The sequence below is a fragment of the Hypanus sabinus genome, chromosome 10 (assembly GCF_030144855.1).
Source record: "Hypanus sabinus isolate sHypSab1 chromosome 10, sHypSab1.hap1, whole genome shotgun sequence".
Classification (NCBI taxonomy): domain Eukaryota; kingdom Metazoa; phylum Chordata; class Chondrichthyes; order Myliobatiformes; family Dasyatidae; genus Hypanus; species Hypanus sabinus.
The window spans coordinates 99,652,878-99,679,723 of record NC_082715.1 but is presented as its reverse complement, the minus strand read 5'-3'; the positions used below and the strand labels follow the sequence as shown (position 1 = coordinate 99,679,723).

The following is a 26,846-nucleotide window of genomic DNA, read 5'->3' as shown; positions in this document are numbered from 1 at the left end:
AATGTAATAGCCCATTATTGGTTATTTTGCTTTTGGAATTCAAAACTGCACCGAAAGCAGTATACATTATCCAAAGATAAACCTACACCAAGTTACAAAAGGTTAAGATGCAAGTTGCCATCCATGTAGCTATAGCCATGCTTAATGTAATGAAAGTTTGGAGGCTAATTTATTTGCCCATGAAGCAAAGAAGAAACTTGTCATTTGGTTATATTATTGAGTTACTGGTTTGGAAAGCTACTGTGTTGGATAACTTGAAGCAAAATGAATGCAGATATATAACAGATCTTAAATCACAGAATGCAAAGTACAAACATTTTCTTACTACTTGAGAGCTGAAGTTATAGGTTTATTATTGGAAATGTTTAGAAATGAAATGTTGAATTAGTGTGGAGCAAAGGAAGTTGTATGCAGTTGATTAGCCTGCACTTAGAGAACTTGAAAATGCCATTACTTCTCCCAATTTCTACCCTGCTTTCATCATTTATAAGGTTCATCTCTGCCTCTTCTCTTTCCATTTTTGGATCTCTTAATCCTTATTTCGGGAAAGGCTAGTGACAAACGTTTGTTACAAGCCGATAATTCGTCTATAATTCCACCCCCATCCTACTTTTGTAAGGGTCGTTCCAATTGCCTGAGTCTTCTGTCTGTTGCAGATGTTGAGGCTTTGCACAGATATCTTTTTTTTCTTCTTGAGTTATGCTTTCCCTTCACTATTATTGACTGAGCCTTTGACTTCATTTATTTTCTGCATCTCTTCTCTTAACACTTCACAGTCTGAATAGAGTTCTCTTAGTATTCACTTCCCACCTGTATGTAACAGATCATCCTTCATAATTTCCAGCATCAGATACAACTTCACTTCCGCTTTGGGCTGTTTCTTTCATGACTCCTGGGTTTAACTTGGTTTTCCAGTTCACGTCTTTGACCCAAACTGTAAACTGAATCTCTGTGTACAGATTCTCCAGCACTTTCTAGTTTGTACCGAGCATTTCTAATTTTTTGATTTTGGTTCTTCATGATCTAATCAAATGCAGGATAGTGCTTGGGGTCAGAATCAAAATGGCCCCTTCCTGTTTGATAGGACTATGCTTACTTTAACAGATTAACTATTGCATTTTCAGTAACTTTGAAAAATGCTTCCGAACTCTTGGAGTTTGCTGCAATGTACAACGCTGAGCAATTGAAAGTGTCCAGTCTACAATTCATATGTCTAAATATGCCAGCTTTGCTTGAAACAAGGTAAATTCAATTGTCTGCAAATCTCCTACTCATTAGAATTTTTAATTTTTATAAATGGTTTGATTGTATTTTTTAAAGATGTAGCATATTGTGCATAGAAAATATTGATAAGTCAGTTGGTGTTCATTCTGCTGTTCTGCCATCAGTGACCAACTATTCATCATTGAGCCTCAGCCCTCACTCCCGTCCCCACTGCAATCTTCAACAACCTTCTTGCTTTATCACCTTCTTGTGTTCATTTACCTTTATAATACTGCATATAGTATTGGTCCCCCTTCTTAAAGTAATGATGTTAAGGCTTTCTAACCATTTCAGACAAGGGTTTCTAAGTAAACAGTTTACCTTGTAAGGACAGACTAGGCTTACATCTGAAGAACTTGTAAAGGGATGATTAAAATATAGAAGGCACTGAGAGGTCTTGAAGGGGCGGACTAAGTCCCCTCCTTTACTCCCTGTATACCCATGACTGTGTTACCACCCACAGCTCTAGTCTGTTAATTAGATTTGCCAACGACACTACATTGATTGGCCTATTCTCAAACAATAACGAGGTGGCCTACAAGGAAGAAGTCATCTCTCTGACACAGTGGTGTCAAGAAAACAACCTGTCCCTCAATGTCGCAAAAACAAAAGAGCTGGTTGTGGATTACAGGAGGAATGGAGATGGGCTGACCTTTATTGACATCAATGGATCTGGTAAACAGATCCTCGGCATCCACATCACTGAGGACCTCACTCGGTCTGTACAGGAGAGCTGTGTGGTGGAAAAGGCACAACAGCACCACTTTCACCTCAGATGGTTGAGAAAGTTTGGTATGGACCCCCAAATCCTAAGAACTTTTTACAGAGGCACAATTGAGAGCATCCTGACTGGCTGCATCACTGCCTGGTGTGGAAACTGTACCTCCCTTAATCGCAGGATTCTGCAGAGTGGTGTGGACAGCCCAGCATATCTGTAGTTTGTAACTTCTCGTGATTCAGGACATTTACAAAGACAGGTGTGAGAAAAGGGCCTGTAGGATCATTGGGGACCTGAGTCACCCCAAGCACAATATATTCCAGGTGCTACCATCTGGGAAACGGTACCGCGGCATAAAAGCCAGGACCAACAGGCTCCGGGACAGCTTCATCCACCGGGCCATCAGACTGACTAACTCGCGCTGATTTGAGTGTATTTCTGTGTTACATTGACTGTTCTATTTATTATAAATTATTATAAATTACTATGATTGCACATTGCACACTTAGACGGAGAAGTAATGTAAAGATTTTTTCGTATGTATGTGAAGGTTGTAAGAAATGAAGTCAATGCAGTTTTTACTTTCAGATCTGTAGATATTCTCAGTGATGAAGTGCTAAAGGAACTGTCAATTGCCTATCGAAATATGGTAAGAATTTCAGATCTTCTAGAGTTAGAAGTGATATACCACATTTTAATATCTTTCTTAATCAAATTGGAGTAACATCTATTCTTACTGGTAAAATACACATAGAAATGAATCTTGTCTTGGGACCTAAATTCAGAAGCAAAATGCATTATTATGTTGTATTTTAGTTCCACTGCTCCCATGGTATAAGTTGTCTTTTTAATTAATACGCATTGCTTAAGTTTTTTTTCTTACTAGATGCTTCTCTGGTATTTCTGTATGTTTTTGTGTTTTCTCCTGTGTAAACAAACAGAATATTTAAATTCTCTGCCATTTCTTTATTCCCCCCTCAGAATACTCCTTTCTTTACCTAAGGGGTGCACATTTGATCTGATTAGCTTTTTCCATGTTACAAACTACAGGAATACTCACAGTCCAGTTGTGTGTTTGTCTTCTTTTTTTTTATATAGACTTGTGTTTGCTTGTCCTTTGAGCTTTAAAATGCCCCCAGTCTTCAGATCTGCTTTATCTAATAACTTGATAAACCTCTTCCATGAATTTAAGACCATCTTTAATTTTTCCTGTTATCCATGACAAATTACTTTTCCTGTTAGGCTTTTGTATCTTGACGGATGATGATTTTGCTAATCATGTATTAATAATGAGATTTCAATAATGTTATCCAGCTATTTGAATATCCCAGTGATTCAGCATATATCTCACTTGGTGATTTTCTGTATTGCAATTTCCACTTGGACTCTGCTTCTTGCATTCTCCTTTCATTCATCAAGGGCCTGTTTTTTCACACTCTTCCACCTCACTGTCCATAGTAATTGCGCTCCTCAGCCACTTACTGGGGCCCTGATTCCCGTACTCTCATAAAATTTAACACATTCACTGAAATGTTACATGTAACATACTTCCACCTCACTGTCCATAGTAATTGTGCTCCTCAGCCACTTACTGGGGCCCTGATTCCCATACTCCCATAAAATTTAACACATTCACTGAAATGTTACATGTAACATACTTTAAAATAAACATGTTGATTAATAAAATAATATAACAGTCTGGAAAAGCTGCTTGTCCAGAAGCACCCATGTCCCATGCATGTGAGATTAAGAGTTTTACTGTATTTCTTTAAATGCTAGCCTTTGCTTGTTTGCTTTCATACCTTTTAATCTAATCTCCTAATCCATTATACACAGTATTTCTAATTAACATTTGGTGACCAACGTTTCTTAGTTCCACTCACTGATTGTGGAGCAGAGGGACAAGACAGTGCAAGTGCTTAGTTTGCTGAAAGTGGTGTCACAGGCAGATGGTGGTAAAGAAGGCACACTGGCTTTCATCATCATTGAGTTATGTTGTAGTTGTACAAGGCATTGGTGACACCACACTTGGAGTATATTGTGTACAGTTTTGGATCACCCCATTTTAGGAAAGACATCATTCAGCTGGAAAGAATGTAAAGAAGATGTACAAGAATGTTGCCAACATTCTGATATGAGTTATAGAAGATGTTGGGCAGACTATGACTATATTCCTTGGGGACACAGGAGACTGAGGTAACCTGATAGATGTGTACAAAATCATGAGAGACATAGGGTAAATAGTTATTTTTTCCAGGAAAAGGAAATCAAAAAATAGGGGACGAAGGTTTAAGGTGAGATTTAAAGCAACCTGAGAGGCAAACTTCACGCCAAGGGGAGTGGGTTTATGAAATGAGCTGCCAAAATGACTGGCAACCAATGGCAACATTTTGTCGGCAGCTCACAAAGTGACTAGATACTCTAGTAGATATACTTATGAACTGATTTCGCTGCGGCTTGTATTTTCCGTTTAAGGAATGTACTTTTGAACTGACTGAACAAACCGGTGCTTTTGCGATCTTGTGGGTGGTTCAATGAGCTAGTCTCTCGAGAGTACAGGTATGGCCGTGGCACCTGTTACTGGGGTTAGGTGCTGTATGGAGGCCTGATAGAGGAAGCTGAACCCACATTGACTGCTTTACTCCATGCTGATTAAAATGTACAACAAGTTTAAAAGCATCAAGGGCAAGAGCAGAAAATGAACAGGTGTTCAGTGCTGTCTGCTTGTGTTTGACCAGTCCCTCTCTTCTCGCTACTACCATTGGGTATCTTGGGCCCATGTCACTAGATTTGGGAGCAGTTGTTGCCCCGTGGCCATCAGGTGCTTGGACCAACTTCATTCACCTCAGCACTGAATTGGCTCTGCAGTTGTGGAATCATTTTCGAGGACTCTGCAGTTCATATTCCATGTGTTATTTGCTTACTTTTTAACTATATGATTGATTTGCCCTCTTTTGCAAATTGGATATGTGGAGGTCTTTGTGTTTTTTTGTGAATTCTGTTGCATTTCTTTGTGAGTGATGTGAGATGAATCTCAATGTTGTATATGGTATACGTACTTCGATAATAAATTAGAGCTTTGAACTTTCATTTAAAGGCAGGTACAATTATAAGACATTTGGATATGTACATATATAGGACAGTCTTAGAAGGATATGGGACAAGGTTAGGTGGCATCTTGGTTGGCATGGATGAGCAGCAAATTTGGAAATGTGTTGTCCATTCAGATTAATAATATTGATTGTAAAAAGCTTGATGCAGTTGTTACGAACCCCGTAACTGGGTCACTTACCAGCAAAGATAGAGAGGTCCGTTGAAGTCTGATGGTACTATTTTTAATAGTATTTATTGATAAAGATACACAAAAATAATATCAATTACAAACATACAGATAATATACGTTGTCAATACTAAATCTAAAAGCGCGGGTATAATAATAATCAAAAAGAAATAGCTCTATCGTTGTCTAGGGGATAATGTATTGTCCGATGGAAATATAAAAGTCACTGTTAGTTCGTTCAAGCTGCAATGTTTTGGTTTGAGAGAAAGATGGGTTAAAGCTTACCCAGTCCTTTCATGAGGTCAATCCTTAGAGAGTCGTTGGGAGTTGGTTTCCCCGTTGTTAGCTAAAAGCCAGCCTCCCGTGGTAAAAGCCACCAGTTCCGGGGCAAATGGAACCGAACGCACGTGGCCTCCTCCCACCGGCTTCCGCTATTACGGGATCGCTAGCGTTTCTTCTGGTGTGTCTGAGGGGCTGTTCCCACAGACCCTCTTTTATCCTGACTCACGGGGTCTCAGATGTCAATCAGGTTGGGATGATGCAATCCCTCCCTCAACCAGCTTGCCTGAGGGCTTCCATACGCAAGTCCGTCTCCAAGAGACAATGGTCGTTTCCCGTAGCTTTATACCGCCGGGGGGGGGGGGGGGGGGGTCAAGACCTTCCACATGTCTCTCTCTCTCTCTCATTTCCTGGGTCTCCTGACCCAAATCAATAGCGATCCTACGATTCTCAAAAAGGAGAGGGCTGCAGGTGTAACACAGTCAATAATGCCTTTGGTACCCCTCTAGTTACAATCTGTTATAATGGGAATATTTATTTATTCTCACTTTGTTTTTAGTTCGGTAGCAAATTCTCTTGTGTTTTAACTTTGATCAACCTCCGATGGAGGACATTGTGGAACTTCCTGATTTAAGAGCAGCTTATTCCCCAAACTGAAGATAACATCCTGATTTCTGGACCTCTGCTGTCAACACTGGCTTCATGTTTGGCCTCACAGAAATGTGCTTCATAACAGTGACACACTCAGTGGACTTATTTATAAAACCATTCACAGATCTCACATATTCTTTGATGTTAATGTGCTGGTTGCAGGCAGCCACCTCCCTAAACATGTTAAAAATGTTCATTAATCTATGTTGGGTCTGCTCAGTCCTATTACTCTTTTCAAAGACTATATTTTTATCTTTAACATCAGCATTTTGCTTGTTCTTGACTTTAAATCTGCTCTTTTCTCTCCTCTCAAATGTTTGGGTCAGATTTGCTATTCTAAAAGGGGTGGCTTTAGAGATTTTGGAATTGTGTTTCTGAATTATAAAGTGATGTGAATTATTTGTTTTTTTTTTTGGAATTTCTACAGTTTCAGGCTCACTTTTTTTTGACTAATAGCCTCGTACCTTCAATTCCTTGAATCTCTAATATACTGTACCTGGCAGGTTTTGTTTGTTTACTTCTTCAGTGAAGATAGTCCAAAGTAATTGTTTAATCCCTGTGACATTTCCTTATTCACTATAATAAATCCTCCTTTCTATGTCTGTGAAGGGCCACAAGTGCCTACATTGGTCTTTCTATCAGCGTTCTTATATTCAAATTTGCTTTTCACCAATCACTTCTTACCTTATGCCTTGTCTTGTTCCTTCTTTCTTTAGCTAAAAATACTCCCAATCTTCAAACCTGTACTTTCTTCCCAGTCTTCCTTGAATACAACATTTTAATTTCTCTCGTTAACCATGGGTAGATCACTTTTCCTGTGAGGCTTTTGTGACTTGTGTATTTTTTTCTTTATTTTGTAGATAAGACTACAATAATACTTAAGTGATTTGCTTATATATTTTTTCAAAATCTAAGCTTTGAAACCTCTGGGTTTTAATATTGCAGATTCCAGCAATGCAAAAAAGAATTATCACTCCATATCCAGATGGTCCGGATATCAGTTTTCTGGGTGAATGGATTGATGATGACTCTGTAACCAGCGAAAATAAATTGGACATTGATCAGTCTTCCAAGTAAGTAGCGGTACTGCTTTGGTTGAAATATGTTTTCCTTATCACCTTTATTATCTGAAAAAGAAAAACATTGATGCATTTCAATCCTGATAATTTGTGTTATCCTAACTTTAAGTAGCAGTTTGCAAATATATTGTAAATTGCTTACATCAAAGGTCACCTTGCAGTACTGGTTTAAATTTTTGAACACTTCATAAGGCTGCCGTTGGACAAAATCAACTGTTATGATCTTGCTGCTGTAAGTTGTATGAGGACAGCAATGAAAGGGCTTTGTGATAAAGTATGGTTAATTTCTGAGTGAAATGGAATCTACCTGATGGAACTGGGAGGTTAATCAAGGGTTTAATGGTCAGAGGTGTGAATAACCCCAGTTTTTAAGAAAATTTGATAATGCTTCAGGAAGTTAAGGTAATTTCAAATATCAACCAGTTGAGGGAGCAGTAGCATTGTTTAAATTTTATTTTCATCACTAATTTGAATTAATATCTACTTTTGCAAGTCAAACAGATTCACAGTTGAATTCTTATCATTGGGTGTGTAGATAAATATGCTTCAGATAAATGAAGAAATATAATTATGTAAATGTTTAGTTTTTAGGTGAGCACATGTTAAATATAGAATGCAGACTCCAGACCCACATGCTTGAGGGCTATGGTTTTTTTGACCATGGGAAGAAAATCGGAAGACACATTGATGTATTTGTGAAGTGGCATTGATTTAAAAAAAACAATAATTTAAGGGTGCAGAATTCATCACATAGTGACTTGAATACAATGCTGGATACTACGGCATCCTTAATGTTGGTAGTAGGAAAGTAAAAGATATTTCATAATAGGAAAAAAAAACTGTTATTGCAATTGATTCTGATTATACTAGCTTTGGTTCTTTAATTTGGAGAAGTATCTATCCACTACAAAAGAGCTGAGAAAAATAACTATTGCATCTGTGCCGAGTTGCTGATTTACATTATCAGGATATAGTTTCCACTCAGAAATGTATTTTCATTACAGATGAGCTTTGACACATGCAGTAAAATAACATTCAGGGAAGTGGAAAGGGTCCTTTATAATTGATCTGGTATGACTTATGCTACTAAAACCAGTATAGAAAGGTTTACTAATGACTAAAGACCTGTAGTTATGAGGATGGATTAGCTGGGTTGTAATAGTGCTCTTTGGAGTGGAAGTCGCTGAGGGGAGAGTTAATTGAGTTTTATAAACTGCTTTAAGGTCACAATGTGAACCAGAAGGGCCTATTTTCTTCTTAACAGAGAGATCATTAACTAGGGAGCTTATGTTTAAGATATTTGCTAGAGAGATTAGGGTGAAGGTGAGTTTTACTAAAACAGTTGAGTGGTTCGGGTGGAGGGTCTGAAACTAACCAAGTAAAAGAATGATAGACACAGACATTCTTGCATTTTAAAAAGGATCTGGATGACCACTTAATGTACCGTACACTACAGAGAACTGTTAGTTTTAAAAAAAAAGTTTTTAAGCATTTTTAATGAAGCCAGCATTAAATGCCTTTAATGGTCCTTGAAAATGAGATGAGCTATTTTCTTGAACCACTGTAGTATGTCTGATTGAAAATACTTCCACAATGTTGTTGTGATAGGAGTTCTAAGGTCTAGATCTATTAATAATAAAGAGTAGGCAATATGTGTCTATGTCAGAATGATGTGTAGCTTGGAGGAGAACCTCCTGATGTTAGAAGCCGCAAGTTTGGAAGCTGCTTTTGGAGGAGTCTGAACAAATAATTATAATGTACATTGGAGAAGGTACACTATTCAGCCATTATGTGCCACTGGTGGACAGATTATATTTTTGCTGATTGTGCATATGGTGTTAATTACTGGCTACTTTGCTTTTGATGTGGAGAATATTGTATCTTGTTGATGGAAATGTGGGCTATCAGAAGGTGTGCCTCATATTACTGAGCTTCTGCCCTTGTAGCCTTGATATTTACAGTGCCAATATAAAAAAACATAATCCCTCCCCTTAGAAGTTTTCATGTTTTATTGTTTTACAACATTGAATCACAGTGGATTTAATTTGTTTTTTTTTTGACACTGATCAGCAAAAAAGACTCTGTCCTGTCAGAGTGAAAACAAATTTCTACATATTGGTCTAAATTTATTAAGTTATTAAACACAAAATAATTGATTGGGTAATTACTCACCCCCTTCAAGTCAGTATTTAGTAGATGCACCTTTGGCAGCAATTACAGCCTTGAGTCTGTGTGGGTAGGTCTCTGTATCAGCTTTGCACATCTGGACACTGCAGATTTTCCCATTTCTTCTTTACAACATTGCTCAAGTTAGTCAGATTTCATGGGGGTCATGAGTGAGCAACCCTTTCCAAGTCCACCCACGAATTCTCAATTGGATTGAAGTCTGAACTCTGACTTGGCCACTCCAGGACATTAACTTTGTTGTTTTAAAGCCATTCATGTATAGTTTTGTCTATATGCTTAGGTCACTGAAAAAACAAATCTCCCAAGTTGCACTTCTTTTGCAGACCGCATCAGGTTTCCCTCCAGGATTTCACTGTATTTTGCTGCATTCATTTTACCCTCTGCCTTCACAAGCCTTCCAGGGTGCTGCAGTGAAGCATCCCCACAGAGTGATGCAGCCACCACCATGCTTCATGGTAGGGTCTGGTGTGTTTTTGACAAGATGTGGTGATTGGTTTACACCAGACATAGCATTTAGTCTGATGGCCAAAAAGCTCAATTTTGGTTTCATCAGACCATAGAACCTCCTTCCAGCTGACTTCAGAGTCTCCCACTTGCCTTCTGGCAAACTCTAGCAGAGATTTCATGTGAGTTTTTTTTTTCAGCAATGGCTTTTTTTTGTTACTCTGCCATAAAGTGAAGCACCTGGGCAACAGTTGTATGCATGGTCTCTCCTATCTCAACCACTGAAGTTTGCAACTCCTCCAGGGTTGCCATGGGTCTCTTGGTAGCTTCCCACACTAGTTCCCTTCTTGCATTGTCACTCAGTTTTTGAGGACAAGCTGCTCTTGGCAAACTTACAGCTGTAACATATTCTTTCCATTTCTTGATGATTGACTTAACTGTACTCCAAGTGATATTCAGTGACTTGAAAATTTTCTTGTATCTGTCTCCTGACATGTGCTTTTCAGGAACATTTTTGCAGAGTTGCTTGGTGTGTTCTTTTGTCTTCACAGTGTAGTTTTTGCCAGGATACTGTCTCATCAGTAGTTGGTCCTTCCATATACAGGTGTATTTTTACTACAGTCAATTAAAACACCTTGACTGCACACAGGGCTCCAAAAGCAGAACTCCCTTTAATTGATATGTGACTTCTAAAATTAATTGGCTACATCAGTGATGGCATGTCATATTAAAGGGGGTGAATATTTATGCAATCAGTTATTTTGAGTTTTATATTTGTGATCACTTTGTAGAGATCTGTTTTCATTTTGAAACTAAAGGGTCTTTTTCTGTTGATCAGTGTCAAAACAAAATGCCAAATTAAAACAATAAAGCATTAAAACTTTTTATAGGCACTGTACGTGATTGGTCTAATTCAGTTTCTGAATGTGACGTCCCCCACCCCCAAACATTGACAGTGGGAGTCTACAGACTATGCAACGGTAATACTATTAACATTGAGGGTGGGATTATACTGTTTTGGAGATTATGCTTGCCTGGTACTTTTGTCATTTGCTAATGCCTGAACATGGTCTTGATCATGCTACATGCATGTGTAGTACTCTTCCTTTGCTGAGGAGTTGCAAATAGAATTAAGCATTCTGTAATCAGCAGCTAATATCCTTTCTTCTATTCTTATGTTAGAAATGATGGGCATTGATGAAATACATGGAGACACTGCTCTAAGCAACATACAGGTGATTTCCTAGGTCTGAGATGATTAGCCTGTGACCATCATAATCTTCCATTGCGCAAGCTATGACTCCCCTCTGTTTTTCCCTTTTACCAGGGCACTTTTTAAAGGACAGTTGCACTCACCTTGCCTCTGGGATTCAGTTCTGTGGTCCATTCTTAGACAAACACTTTGAAGTCCAGAACCAATTGATCCTGTCTGAGTGTTGGTGAGTCAGACATTGGTAAATGTCACTTGACAGTACTGCTAACGATGACTTCCATTACTTGACTGATGATGGAGAATAGATGGATTATATAGAATTTAGTTGTAATGGATTTGCAGGCTACCCCTCTCCACACTGCTGATGAATGCAAATAAACAGCAGAGACCGATAAAGTTTGGCACCAGCAGCATCTCGGGAATTACCAGTCAGCATTGAACTCAACATAAAACTGCCTTAAGGGTCCATCTCTGCATTTTTCCTTGGTGTTTACTCCTAAAGCCTTCCCCTCGAACGGATATAGCAACAAGGCAGTGGAGGTTTGAGATCAGAGTTTTCCTTCTAGGTGAGCTGCCAACTATGGCTGCTGAGCTGCATCTGCCTGACGTGACTGGTTTTAAGTTTCCAGGAACCTGCCTTTTCCTCTTCTGTCACAGAGATGGTTCCACTGGGCTTAGTAGCAAAGCCACACTTGAAGGTAGGAACTATACCTGCTTGTCAGAGGCTATTTGAGACGCATGCCATTAGAAGCTTATCCCGCCGCTTCAATTTTTGGCTATAACAACCTTAAGGAACCTCTGCTGCAATTTAACTCTCATATTTTGATTATTAGTCCATGCCTCTGAGTTGCTTCTATCACTCTACTCCACAATTTTACATAGATTGGTTGAGATTACTGTTATCACTGTTACGCCTGTGCCCCAACTTTGAGGGGACGAAGGGTACAAAGTAGCCCCCTGCTTTTTGAGAATCGCAAGATCGCTATTAATGCGGGTCTGGGACCCAGGAAATGAGAGAGAGAGAGACACAGAATCCACAAGGAGTTTGGAATGCCCTGGCCCCTCAGCGATACAAAGTTACGGAAAACGGCCATTGTCTCTTGGAGACGGAATTGTGTATTGAGTACTGTACTATTTATTTGAAGTCCTCAGGGAATGAACAAAGTGGGCTGGTTGAGGGATGGCATCATTCCAACCTGATTGACATCTGAGACTCCGTGAGTAAGGATAAAAGAAGGTCTGGGGAACAACCCCTTTAGACGCACCAGGAGAAATGCTAGAAATCCTGTGACAGCGTTTAATAGCGACAGCCGGTGGGGCCCACGTGCGTCCTTTCCCGTTGCCCGGGATTGGCGGGACTGAGCACGGAAGACGGCTCAGCTAAAAGGAAAAGGACACTAACGACATTTCGAAGGATCGACATCATAAAAAGGAAAAACTCTGGCAAGTTCCAAAATCTGTCTCTCTCTCCAACCAAAAGCTGCAGCCCGAATGAACTGAAGTGACTTTTATATTTCCATTGGACAATACATTATCCCCTAGACAACGATAGAGCTATTTCTTATTGATTATTATTGTACCCGCACTTTTAGATTTAGTATTGACGACGTATATTATCCGTATGTTTGTATTGATAATATTTTTGTGTATTTTTATCAATAAATACTGTTAAAAATAGTACCATCAGACTTCAATGGACCTCTCTATCTTTGCTGGTAAGTGACCCAGTTATGGGGTACGTAACATCACAAACAAGAGAAAACCTGCAGATGTTGGAAATCCATGCAACACGCACAAAGTGCTGGAGGAACTCAACAGGCCAGGTATCATCTGTGGAAAAGAGTACAGTCGACGTTTTAGGCTGAGACCCTTCAGCAGAATCCTTCAAGTGTGTGTATTGCTGAGATTGCTCTTAATGGTTGAGTTTGATATAATGGCCTCCTCTGTGTAGTAAGTTTCTCTGATTCTATGAGTTAGTTGGTTTAAAATTTTTCCTGATTCTTAAACAGCTTTGTACTAAGTGCCTTCTAGAACACTTGAAGATGTATTTGACCGATTAGCCAAATACATCTCTGATAGAAGACCCCAGTCATTTTGGGAACATTATAAGAGTTATTTTTCACGTTCAGAAATATTGAAATGTCAGATATTCAGGAGTTCAGTTTATTTACACTTGTTCGAGGTATGGACCAAATTGTTTATCAGGATTTTACAATCCAAAGAAGAAGCCCTTGGATGAGAAATTCATCTTGAGTAGCCAGTATTGAATTTCTCTTCACTGACTTCAGGAAGGGAGTGCAATAGAAATAAAACTAATGCATGTTTAGTGTTACCAAGTCATGAAAATAGTGTTACCAAGTCATCGAAGTTGATTCTTGAGATGATCCATTTAGAAAGCTTCTTACATATGGTGAAGAGAGACTAAACAGGACATTCTCCGAGATTAATTGGCTAACATTTTAAAAATTCTGTTTAATGAAAACTACTATCCTGCAGAAAACTGCTCCATTATAGGAAGAATGTGAAGGTTTAGCAAAGGGTGCAGTACAATTTACCAGGATGCTGCCTGGATTAGAGAGCATGTTCTATAAGGAGAAGTTGGAAAAACTTGTGTTCTGTTCTCTGGAGTAGTAGAGGCTTAGGGGAGAGCTGATAGAGGTCATAAGATGGGAAGCATAGATTATTAACAGCTAGCGTCTCCCCCCCGCCCACCCCAGAATCAAAATATTTAATACTAGAGAGCATGCATTTGAAGGTAAAGTTCAAAAGAGATGTACAGAGCATTTTTTTAAACAGAATAGTGGATGCCTGGAAAATGCTGCCGGGGTGGTAGTGGAGACAAATAAAAATAAAACTCTCTTATATAGATACATAAATATACAGAGAATAGAGAGATACGGACATTGTATAGACAGAAGTGATTAGTTTGGCACAACATTCTGGCTGAAAGGTATTCTTGGCTGTATTGTTCTATGTTCTGATTCCCTGTCCCCAAAAAAATTTCTACTCTTCTTATGAAGTTTCCACCTTAGTGAGGAAGCTCTAATAGTTTATCTAAATTTAGCAATGTGGTTTATCATTAAATGTGTGTGATTGTGATTTGCTCCTTTTACTTGAGGATAACAGTTTTCATTACTTTGTGTGAGAGAGCAAGTCTTGGAATATTCAATTTGTTTTAACTAAATCAATGTTAATAAGCCCTCATGTCAAAAGCATACATTATCGCTAGGATAAATTATATGCTTCTAGAAATTCCAAAGATCACATGCTTTACCTTCCAGCATTTAGTTGAGAAAGTTAAGTTCTATTGCACTCTGTGTAAAATTGTATGCAATTTAAGTAAGCAAATGAAATCTTTTTCTTTAGAGAAAAGCTTCTTAAAAAGGCAAAAGCAAAGGCAAAGAAGAAACCAAGACGACGATCTGATAGTTCGGGAGGATATCATTTATCTGATCTCATTCAGAGCCCAACTTCAACAGGTGAGCAAGCCAGACGAAGGAGTCTTTTAAGGGAAATGGTTGATCTAGGTTTATGGTGCTGGTTATTAAGTATCATTAGGTATATGCCCATTCAAAGGCTATCACTTATATAGTTGTGTCTTGTCTGAGGAACATGGTGTATTACTGACATATTATTCCATATGAAGTTTTCATTTCTGGGAATGTACCACAAGACATCCAAGGTGTGTTGACAAGCTGAATTCAGAATTAGTTTGGTGATGGGAGGCAGCATAGTAATGGATAGCTATATTTTTCTGATTGGAAGTCTTTACAGGTGGTGTACCACAGAGACTGGTGCTGAGACCTTTGTTTGTAATGCATCAAAATAACTTGGATGAGAGTGTAGATGATCTGGTTAGCGTGTTTGCAGATGACATGAAAATTGGTGGAAGAATAGAGTAAAATTGTTGTCTAATACATTGAGACATAAATAAGGTGAATTGTTGGGCAGAACCATGGCAGATGAATTTAATTCAGACAAGTGAGCGAAGTCATATTCTGGTAATCATTTAGAGCAGGGTTTAATGGTTGGGGTCCATGGCATAAAAAAAGGTTGGGAACACCTGATTTAGAGTAAATGGCAGGAATCTTAGCATTGATGTTCAGAGACATTTTGGGATGCTAATCTGTAGCTCCTTGAAAGTGATGGCATCAGTGGATAGAATAGTGAAAAAGGCAATTGGTATGCTTGTCTTCATATGCTGTGGCATTGAATATAAGAACCAGGTTTTTAAGTTGCATCTGTACCAAATATTGGTACGTGTTGTGTACAGTTCTGGTTATTTACTGGAAGGGTAAGAATAGAGAGAACACAGAAGAGATTCACCAGGATGGTTCCTGGGATTGAGGGGTGCAGTTATAAGGAGAGAATGGGCAGTCTGTGTTTATTTTCTCTCGAATGTTGGAGGCTAAGTGGTAATCTCACAGAGGTTTATATAATTGAGGAGGATAGATAATCAGAATCTTTTTTTTTCAGAGCAGTGTATCCAGAACTAGAGGATAGAGGTTTAAAGTGAGAGGGAAGAAAGTTAAATAAAGATCTAAGGTGCAAGTTTTTCATACAGGGTGGTGAATATTTGGAGTGAGCGGCCAGAGCAAGTGGAGTCAGTAGATACAATTATAATGTTTAGAAGGGTTTTGGACGGGTGCTAGGATAGAAAAAAAAGTAGAAGGCTGTGGGCCTAATGAGGGAAAATGGGATTAGCATAAATGGGCAATACAGTTGGCATAGGCAAAGTGGTTCGATTCTGTGCTGTACATTCTAAGAAAATCTATAGTGGGTTTTTGTATTGGTTATCAAGAGGCTGATAGTACTTGAGATCAGAATATTCTCCTTTTCAAGCTAATGGAAGTGCACTGGAAGAATTGTTTGAGATCAAGTGTTAAATATAGTTGTAGTTAGTAGTGAAGCCCCCTTTTCGACCAAAGATCACTTTATACGATAGCATTTATTTATTGAGATACCGCTGAATATGCCCTTCTGGCCTTTGAAACTGTGCTGTCCAGTAACCCCTGATATAACCCTAGTCTAATCATGGGATAATATACAATGACCAATTAACTTACCAGCTAGTATGTTTTTGGACTGTGGGAAGAAACTGGAGCACCTGGAGGAAACCCACACAATCATAGGAAGAACAGACAAACACCCGTACAGGCAATGGTGGCAATTGAACCTGGGTCACTATTACTGTAAAGTGTTGTGCTTCTCATCCACGTTCAGAAAACTTCAGAACAAAACTGAAAGATCAGCAGATACAGAGCCTGATACTGAGCCAAATATGACTCGAACTAGCAATTATATTAGTGATTTAGAGGGGACTTGAGGAAACAGATTCTTCTGTTTGAGAAGGATATGGATAACTGAGCAAAAGAGGGTGGAAACAATTTTAGTTGATTCACATCCATGAAGAAAGCATAGAATGCAGATCAGGCCAGAATACAGAATGAGCAATAAGCATGTTAGATTGAAAGAACTTCATGAAAATAGTGTGCAAAGGTACAGTGACTGTTGAAAGTGGTGTGGGTTGCATCGAGTTAGGAGGATGTCATATGTTTACAGAGCTGTTTATTAAATCCATCTTGATCATTAAATCTGCAGTCATGTACTTCACTTTGATAGCAGAGTTCCTAATGGACAAACAGACTTTGCTTGAAAAGTAATTCAATAGGCTTTCAATATTTTCAAGGCTGCTTTGACAGGAATGAACTTTTAATTTAATTTTATATATTGCAAAAAAACCCTATAACCTAAATTTTCAGTGTATTTATCATTCTTAGCAATTTTGCTACCAAGTTCCTGCTACTTAGGATTCAGTATCTTCTATAAAGAAGGAATTGGATTACTAAACTACTCTCAGATGTTTTGGATTTGTGAAATTACTGAGTAATTTCATCCAATCATTTGATTTCCTGATGCATCTTGTATCCATTTGCCCCAGCAACCCCCTCCTCATTCATTCTTTTATGAAAACAAGAGAAATGTAACTTTGTGAAATTCTACTATGGGTAACGATGCCATAATGCAAGGTTTGTTCATTGGGTTTTTTAATCTTTTATAAGAAACATCTGTTGAGACTAGATTTCATGAGGTTATGTAATGCTGGAATTTCACATCTTTGTGCCACATAATGCAACTAGAATATCTTGCATACTGGACAGTTATAAATAGATTGCATAAGTGCTTAATTTATTTACGTTTGTAATTTAGTAATCCTTATAGTGACCGATCAAAGTGACTGTTCAGTGAAAGTGGTTACTTTCTACTGTTGCACACAAACACAGTATTTCACATTACAATTGTTCCTATGTAATTACATAGGCTTATTACCATTTCTCGTGTTCAAATGGGCACAGTAGTCCAGGATTTTTGTTTTCTCCAATGCATCTTTGGGAACCACAGATAGGTTTTGGCATTTATCAAAAATACTTCGTATCATCCACAAACCTTGCCACAAAGCCGTCAATTCCATTATCTAAATCATCCACAAACCTTGCCACAAAGCCGTCAATTCCATTATCTAAATCATTGACAAACAATGTGAGAAGTAGTGATCCTGATACTTATCCCTGTGGAGCACCTCTAGTCACTGACAGCCAACCAGAAAAGAACCCCTTTGTTCCCATTGGCTGCCTCATGGTTGTTAGCCGTTCCTCTATCCATGCCAGTCTTTCCTGTAATGCCACAGGATTTTGTTAAGCAGCCTCATGTATGGCACCTTATCAAATGCCTTCTGAAAATCCAAGTAAATAACATCCACTGCCTCTCCTTTGTCCACCCTGCTTGTTACTTCCTTAAAGAACTCTAACAGACTTGTCAGGCAAGTTTTTCCCCTTACAGAAACAACACAATGACTTTGACTTAGGAGAGAAAGTCTGCAGATACTGGCTTTGACTTATTTTATCATTAGTCTCCAAGTACCTGGAAACCTCATCCTTAACAATAGACTCCAACACTTTCCTGGCCACTGAGGTCAGGTTAACTGGCTTATAACGGAGTGACATTTGCAATCTTCCACTTCTCCAAGACCATGCCAGAATTAAGTGATTCTTGGAAGATCATGACCAATGCATCCGTTATCACTTCAGCAACCTCTCTCAGGACTCCAGGGTGTAGTCCATCTGGTCAGGTGACTTAGCCACCCCAGACCTTTGAGTTTGCCTAGCATGTTTTCCTTCATGGTAGCAATAGCACTCAGTCCTGCTCCCTGACACTCACGGACCTCTGGCACACTGCTAGTACCTTCCACAATGAAGACTGATCCATAAGCAGCTGTTGAAGATAATTAGGTGGAAGCAGTGAGGTAATTTGTTTTAGGAGAGAAATAGGAAGATATAGTGGGAATTGTTAAGTTTGCACAAGTGACATATTGTTTACAGCTAAATGAATAGCTGGAGAAAAACTATGACACCTGTGGGACAGAATAAAAAGCTGAAGTAGTCCACAAAAGAATTAACAAAAGCTTGCACTTCTGAAGATTGCTGAACACAGGCAGCTGGGTTTGAAAAATATAAGACAATTGCAACAGAAGAAAGAAACTGACTGACTTCTGAAAGTATGTAGACATTCTGCATTAAGGCATTGGAAGAGCTGATGCCTTTTATTTAAAAAGAGCTGAAACAACAATCGGAGGAGCTTCAGGCTGGTGAGCCTGACATTAGTGGTGGGAAAGTACTGGAGGAGATTCAAAGAGATAGGATCTGCCTTCATTTGGAAAGGCAAGGATTGATTAGGAATAGGTAGTGTGGCATATTGTGTGAAACTGGCCAAGTGGATTGACAGGTGGCAGTAGACATTGTTTTGTGGAAGTTTGCAGGGGCTTTGACATATCCTATTGGTAAGCTGGTTTGGAAGATGAGGTCCATGAACCAGCCTATTGGATACAAAATTGTGTTGATAGAACAAGCTAGAAGGTGATAGTGAAAGGTTGTTTTTCTGACAGGTGGCTTGTGACCAATGGTATACTGCAGGAGTTGGTGCTAGGTCCACTCTTGATCTCCATCTATATTAATGATTTGAATGAGAATATAGCAGGAAGGGTTATTAACTTGTTGGATGATATCAGAGCTGGTGTATAGTGGACAGTGAAGTTTATCTAAAGTTACAACTGGAAGAGTAAGCCAAACAATGGCAGATGGAATTCAACTTGCAGAAGAGCAAAGTGTTGTATTTTGGTAAGTTAAACTGGGGCTGCCAGAGAAAGTGGTAGACAGTGTTCAGGTGACACTTGGACAGGTACTGTACATGATAGGAAAGTTTTAGGGGGTTAGAGGGCAAATGCATGTCAATAGCTCAGGTAGACAGTTCAGATAGCTTGGATGTTTTGGGCTGCAGGACCTGTTTTCATGTAATATAACACTGTGACAAAGGATAATTGGAAAATTTGTGTCAGGACGTCAGCAATTCTGGAATTTAAATTTGCTGAGTTTTTTATGTGATCTATATGGTTAGCTGAATAATGTACAATACTCCTTAAAGACATCAGAAAAAAACATTGGAAAAAGTTGATTTGGAGAACAAAACTATAGATGCTGGAACTGAGCCAGCTAAGCTGCTTTTATGGAAACAGGAAGAGGTCGGCATTTCAAGTCAAATACCCTTCATCAGAATAAAGAGTGAAAACAAGTTATTCTATGTGACAAAGTGGAGGAAGGCAAAGGTTGGAACAAAGGGTGAAATAATGAAAACCATAGAAAGGACAGGTACACTCCTTGTCTGTATGCTATGTTCTTAATGTTGTGAAATCTGGGTGATTTATTTAGTCTAGTCTATTGGAATGTGTTGACCAAGCCTGATTATACAGCTGAAAGTAAAATTATAGGTGGTGAAGATAAAGGTGAACAAAAACAGCAAGTTTACAATTTGATTCACTAGTTTTAGAGGAAAACTAAGGTTTTATTTGACTCGTCTCATGTAGATTTCTGGTTCTTAAGTAGCAGGTAACAACCACCTTTCAGTGTCTCGGGAATTAACATGGTTATGATAACTTAATAGATGTATGCCACCATTTTATGGTCTGTGGATATACCTAAGATATGACACACATACTGAAGATGTGTACCTAAGATCATTTACTACACAAAATTGTTATTACTGTTGAGGTAAGATCAGTCTTTTATTTCTGCAGATTTTATAAGACCAACTAAAACCAGTTCAGTGGAATCCCTGCAAGAACTGTTGATGTCTGATTCTGAAGGCAGCTATGCTGGTGGAGTAGCCAGCCCCCGAGAATTAGCTTCACCTGACTTTGCAGCTGGATTTTGCCTGGAGAAATCGGAGGTCTGCCTTTATAAATACAGTTTGTTTTTGATTTGCAATAGTTACAGCAAAAGTACTGTAAAAACAGGCAAAAATAACTCATCCTGGTAACATTTAATAGTTTTGGAATGCTTTGACAATTCTCCGTTAGTTCCCCAATTTCTTATTACACTGCATCCTTCGTGGTTTGGCATAGCTCCTCACTGCTGTGATGCCTGGTTCTCAACATTATTGTATTTTGACCTATATTAAAATCAATATTTTGTTTTGAAAGGCCTTTTGAAGTAGTTACTGAATAAAGTGTATTTAGAGAAATTGACCTTGCATGAATCATAATTATATTTTAAGAAATCTCTCCAATGTGAAATCCTGTACCTGCTACTTACACAAAATTATTAAAATAGCTATAGGGCATGAAGCACATTATTAACAATTGCATTGAATAAATTTGCATTTCTCTCTGGCATAGATTAGCCTTACCATGTGAATTGCTCCATTTTTAACTATAAAACTAAAAGTGATAGTGGGATAGAAGCCAAACAGTTTTTGGAATATATTCAAATTAAAACTACCATAATGATGGGTGAGGAATGGGATTTGTATTGATACTCTGTTCTCCCTGGTGGCCATCCCCTATGTGATCCTTGTAACTGAATAGTCTTGTGGTTGTGCAACTCCCAAGGTCTAACTGCAGTTGTTATACAAATCAGAAGACTGCTGAGGTCTCATCCTTAGAGTATTCTGGTTTTCGGCTGGCTTGTGTCTTTTCACAATTTCTCATGTTCTGAAGCACGTAGAATCATACAGCATGGAACCAAGCCCTTCAAGCCTACCGAGTATGTAGTGACCATCAAACACAGATTTACACTAATCCTATACTGATCTTCATGTTCCTATCAACTCTCCTCAGCTTCGGCCACTCACCTGCACACTGGGGCAGTTCACTCTAGCCGATCAGTATATAGCTCCTTGTAAAAATATTTGCCCCCCCCCCAACCCTTTGTTCTTATAAATGAGTATTACAACCAGGGATTATGATCAGTTTAACTGAAAATTTTTATTTGTGAATGCATGCTCCTTTTTTTTCCACCCCCCCACAGTAAAGCCCCAAAAATCAGGGAATATTGTAAAGCGTGACATTCAAAATTTGAAATTCCAGCCTTTCAAAAGTATTCATCCCCTTTTGCTCAGTACTTAGTTGAACCACCTCTTGCAGCTATTACAGCCAGCCGTCTTTTTGGATAGGTCTCTACTAGCTTTGCACAACACAATGTAGCAAGTTTTGTCCATTCCTCCTTGCAAAACTGCTCAAGCTGCGCTAGGTTTGTTGGGGAGCGGCAGTGGACAACAGTCTTGAGGTCTTGCCAAAGACGTTTGATGGGGTTAAGGTTAGGACTCTGACTGGGCCACTCAAGGACCTCCGTTTTCTTCATTTTAAGCCACTCCATGGTTGTTCTGGCAGTGTGTTTTAGGTTGATGTCCTGTTGAAAGATTAATTTTCTCCCCATTTTAAGCTTTCTGATAGAGACGAGCAGTTTTTATCCAGGATCTCTCTGTATTTAGCAGCATTCATCTTCCCATCAATCATGACCAGATTTCCTGTTCCTGCTGCTGAAAAGCATCCCAAAGTATGATGCCACCATCATACTTTACAGAAGGGATAGTGTTACCTGGTTGATGTGCACCATTAGATTTGTGCCACAGTACTACTTAGTGTTGGGGCCAAAAATTTACGCTTTAGTCTCATCTGACCAAAAGACCTTCTTCCACCTCTTTACTCTGCCTTCTAGGTGATATCTTGCAAAGTCTTTACAGATAAAGATGTGTTTTTTTTTAGCCAGGCTTTCTTCCCTGCTACACTTCCATGAATACCCCTTTTGCGCAAGATCCTTGGTGATTGTGAAGTCATGAACTTCATCCCCAGTTCCAGCCACTGAATTCTGTATGTCACTCAGTGACTTTTGGCATCACAGTAGCCTCCCTTACAAGTGCCATTCTTCTCCAGCAACTAGGTTTAGAGAGGTGGCCTGACTTAGGCAGTGTAGCTGTGGTTTCATATTTTTTCCACTTTTTCACAATGGACTGCACTGAGCTCTGAGGGATGTTCCCTACCTTTGAGATGTACCCTTCCCAGATTTGTGCTCTCTGTTATCATTCCCCTGACTTGTCTTGAATCTTTTGTCTTCAATTTGGTTTGGTCTGTTGAAAATCTACCATTTTGTTGGACCATACAGAGAGTTAGGGGTATTTATTCTTAGGAATTCATTGAAAATAGACAAGTGATCCTTCAGTTTTCTACATCAACAAATTGGGTGAGTTGGTAATGTAATGCAGTAGGAGAGTTGGTGTGTCAATTGCAAAGGGAATGACTACTTTTTCAGCCTCAATGTTGGTTTTTAATTTTTAATAAATTGTGGACAGTTTTGGAGATTTTCTTTTGATTTGATGCACAATGGTGTGCAGAATAGATCAAATCAGTAAAATGTGAAAATAGTTTTGGGGGCTGAATACTTTCTCAAGGCACTGTATCAATCTACACATGTGATGTAGAAGTATACTGATCACTGAGGAGCATGCAAACTCCACACAGATAGTACTAGAGGTCAGGATAGAACTCACTGGAGGTATGAAACTGCAACTCCAGTCTCTGGTACATGTTTAAGGATTCCCAAGAAACATTATCCTTTAAAATTTAGAAATGGTGGAAAATAATTCAAATAGAAAATATTTTTCTGTTACTTTAAAAAAAACTAAATCTTGAATTCATTTGAAATCATGTAACTAATATAAAGTAAATAATATTAAAATAAACAAAGCATTTGTACTTTAATGAAGGATGGCAATAATGTCCATATAAATGTGGCCCTGTCATGTCTCCCATGTCTTTAAAAATGTAAAATTAATTAACAATCTTATCAAGTAGAATATCCACATTTCTAATGATGCCAGAGCAACAAATATAATAATTGATGATGATGCATAAATTACTGATGATGTTCTTTTTCAGTTTGCCATTGTTCAAGTACATCAGTTGGAGTTACAGCATTATAATGTATTAATGCCTGTCCTTTATGTCACCTAATTGTTTTTAACCAGCAGTCGACAATGATCATTGATCAGTATTTTCATAGATAATTTTTCACATTTTAGGTTGATGAGGGAATCAGTATTTCAGAAAGAAAATATCCAACTGAAGAGGCAAAAATGAGTGAGAAAATATTGCCTTCTACGAAGGAGTCAAATCCAAAATTCTGTCTCGGATCTAGCTCTAGTAATGCTACAGGGTGGACGACTTGTTCTCTGAGGTAACGTACACAGTTTATTGTTCAGAAATTGTGAAATATATTACTTCTGCTTCTATGGAATCTCCACTCTTTTTGGGGTCCACAATTGTTTAAAATGTCTTTCAAGAACAAATCCCTGGAATCTGTACATGAACCTCTGCACCCTTTTTCACTACTTTATATCAAAGAAAACTATCCAGAGAATGGATTGTATATTGTGTCTGTATGATGGTCTTTATGTAGTAATATACATTGTAAAGCAAAAGCGTGCAATTTTGTAGTATTTTTTGTAACATTGCAAAGAGTTTTATAGGAGCATTGGACAATGTAGAACATTATCTAAGATTACAACAAATACTAGATGAACCTGGTACATGGGCCAAGGAATGGCAGATGGAATTTAACTTGGACAAGTGCAAGATGCTGCATTTTGGTTAAGCCAGGGCAGAACTTGCATGGTAAATGGCAGGGCACTGGGTAGTATTGTAGAACAGTGAGAACTAAGGGTATAGCCACATAGTTTCCTGAATTTAGTGACACAGGTAGACATGTAAAGGTGGTGTTTGGCATTCTTGTCTTCTTCAGTTGGTCAGGAGTTGGGACATCGTGTTGCAATTGTATAAGTTGTTGGTGAAACCACTCTTGGAGTATTGTGCATAGTTCTGTTTGGCAAACTATAGGAATTATGTAGTTAATCAGGAAGGGGTGCAGAAAAGATTCACTAAGATGTTCCTGGGACTTGAGTTATAGGGAAAGGTTGGCACTTTTTACCCTGGAGCAGTTGGAGAGTCAGGTCTCTAGAGATAATTAATTACATGAGTGATGTAGATGAGTTTGATGGCTACAGTCTTTTCCGCAGTAGGGGAGTTTATAATTACAGGACATAGATTTAAGGTGAGAGGACAAAGGTTTACAGAGGAGAATTTGATTTTTCAGGTGGAGTTGTGTCTATGTGGAATGAGCTGCCGGAGGAAGATGTAAAAAGATGCAATTACAATGGTTTAGAAGGATATGGACTAAACACAAGCAAATGGGTCTAGTCATAGATAGCCTGAGCTGAAGTACCTGTTATGCTGTATGACTCTGACATTGTCAACCAAGTCAGTGGGTTTATTTGGGCCGAAAACCAAGAGATTGGTCAGAAAAGGAAGTTTTAAGGCCAAAAGATAGAGAAAGAGGTAAGGGAGTAGAGAGATTTGTGGAGGGAATTTATGATCTTGACAGCTAATCGCACAACTGCTGTAGGTGGAACAATTAAATTTGATGATAAACAATGGCCAGAGTTGCAGGAGTAACTCTTGGTTTGCAGCAGGGTTAAACTCTGTTTAAATTGTTTCTATTTCATATATAGTAGAGGAAATCATTAAAGAAAATGGCCTTGATTTTAACAGAGAAAATATATTAATTCCAAGATGCAACAGAGGGATGATCGTGATAAAAATGGTTACCGAGTCAACTAAGCAAATATTAAAAAAGATGTCCAAAGACATGGACAAACGGGTAAATTATAATGAGGATGTTAAAGGAGCAGAAGGAAATGCAGAACATTAATAAATTGACTGTATTAAAAGGCGTGTGATTTTGGTTTTCATGTTAAAACTGGAAAACAGGCATAATTATTTGATGTAAGGGTTATATCTGCAAGGCATCTAACAAAGTTAGAGGAATTGCCTACTACGCTATAAATACAGAAACCTGATTTGACATTAAGTTTGAGAAGTGATACAAAATTGTATTAGCCATTCTTTGTGTCACCCAATAGTGAATGTAACTGATGTTAGAGGAGCAAGTTGTGTAAAAGGTGGCCAATGTGATTGTAATAGCTCCAAGACCATCTTATTGTTCTTGCTGCTTCAGCAGCATCCTCTTTCTTGTTCTTCCTTGAGTTTTTTTTTTCATCTTTCCTGCCACGTCAAAGCCAAATTATCATTTGGACCTACTACTTGCAAACACTTCCAGTATTCCTTAGCTTCAATGCTTGAGACTTGTTTAATGTTTGATTTTATTAATCCTTCTGTTATTAGAGCAGTTCAAATGTAACTCCCTGAACTCTTTCTGACAATTTAAAATTATTTTTTTATTAGTCCTGCAAGACCTCCCACTGTAGGCCTACGAGCAATAATGGAAATGGAGGAAAATATGCGAAAATGTGTCAATGCGCCAAAGACTAATGCAGGGTAAGAACAAATCTGTAAGATCTTAAAATTAAATAACCTGAACAAAGATTTTCACTATTCTCCATTCTGCTATTTTTGCACATTGTGGAATATTATTCAAATTTGTTTTTGTTTTGTTGAAGATACTTCTTCAGGTGAATTTTTAAAATACTTACCCTGAGACTGGTATTTGGCTCCTTGTAACCATTAGTAAATCCAAAGCTATCGGTAATAACATTTCGTATCATCCCATACTTTTCTATAAATTGATAAATTGGTTTATTGTGACATGAACCAAGGCACAGTGAAGAACTTGTCTTGCATGTCGTCCATATAGATAATTCTTACAACAGTTAAAGTTGTATAAGGTTAAAACCTAACATAATGCAGAATAATGTATTACAGTTACAGAGAAAGTGCAGAGCAAGGCCCTAATGATGTGGGTTGTGAAATTGAGAGTCCCATCTTAATGTTCCCTGATTTCTTTTTACACCTTTGCTCTGAGTGGGAAACTTTTTACACTCTAAAAACTGCTCGGCTGTTTAAGTGTTAGGAAAATTCCATCTATGAGAAATTAAGAAAGTTTCAGTAACAAAGGTTATGTGCGCAGGAGCATTTCAGTTACTGTGTAGCCATGCACTCCACAGCTCAGAACAGTGATCTTATTATACTAAGGAACTGTTTGATAGATTTATAATAGCAGGATTGAAGCTGTCGTTCAGCCTAGTGGTACGTGCTTTCAGGCTTTTATGACTTCTGTCTAATCGAGGGTGGGATGGAGAGAAGAGAGAATATCTGGGGTGGGTGAGATCTTCTGTTGGCTGGTTTACTGAGGCAACAAAACGTGTAGTTCATGGACAGGAGGCTGGTTTCTGTGATGCACTGAACTGTATCCTCAACTATTTACAATTTCTTTTGGACAAAATGCAAAGCAATTGCCAAAACCAAGCCACGTGGATCTGGATAGGATTCTATCTTTTGTGTATTGGTGAAATTGGTGAAGGTTAGAGGGGATATGCCAAATTTCCTTTGCC

The 26,846-nt window shown here is 38.4% G+C and overlaps 1 protein-coding gene across 1 annotated transcript in view; it reads left to right on the top strand.

Moving 5' to 3' along the window:
- ibtk (inhibitor of Bruton agammaglobulinemia tyrosine kinase) overlaps positions 1-26,846 on the top strand; it is a 122,785-nt gene that overhangs the window by 81,522 nt on the left and 14,417 nt on the right. The window contains exons 18-24 of the mRNA XM_059982377.1: positions 1,125-1,242; positions 2,570-2,630; positions 7,137-7,264; positions 14,481-14,593; positions 20,242-20,393; positions 23,523-23,677; positions 25,741-25,833. Of these exons, the coding sequence (XP_059838360.1) occupies positions 1,125-1,242; positions 2,570-2,630; positions 7,137-7,264; positions 14,481-14,593; positions 20,242-20,393; positions 23,523-23,677; positions 25,741-25,833 (820 nt within the window). The remainder of the gene's footprint in view (positions 1-1,124; positions 1,243-2,569; positions 2,631-7,136; positions 7,265-14,480; positions 14,594-20,241; positions 20,394-23,522; positions 23,678-25,740; positions 25,834-26,846) is intronic.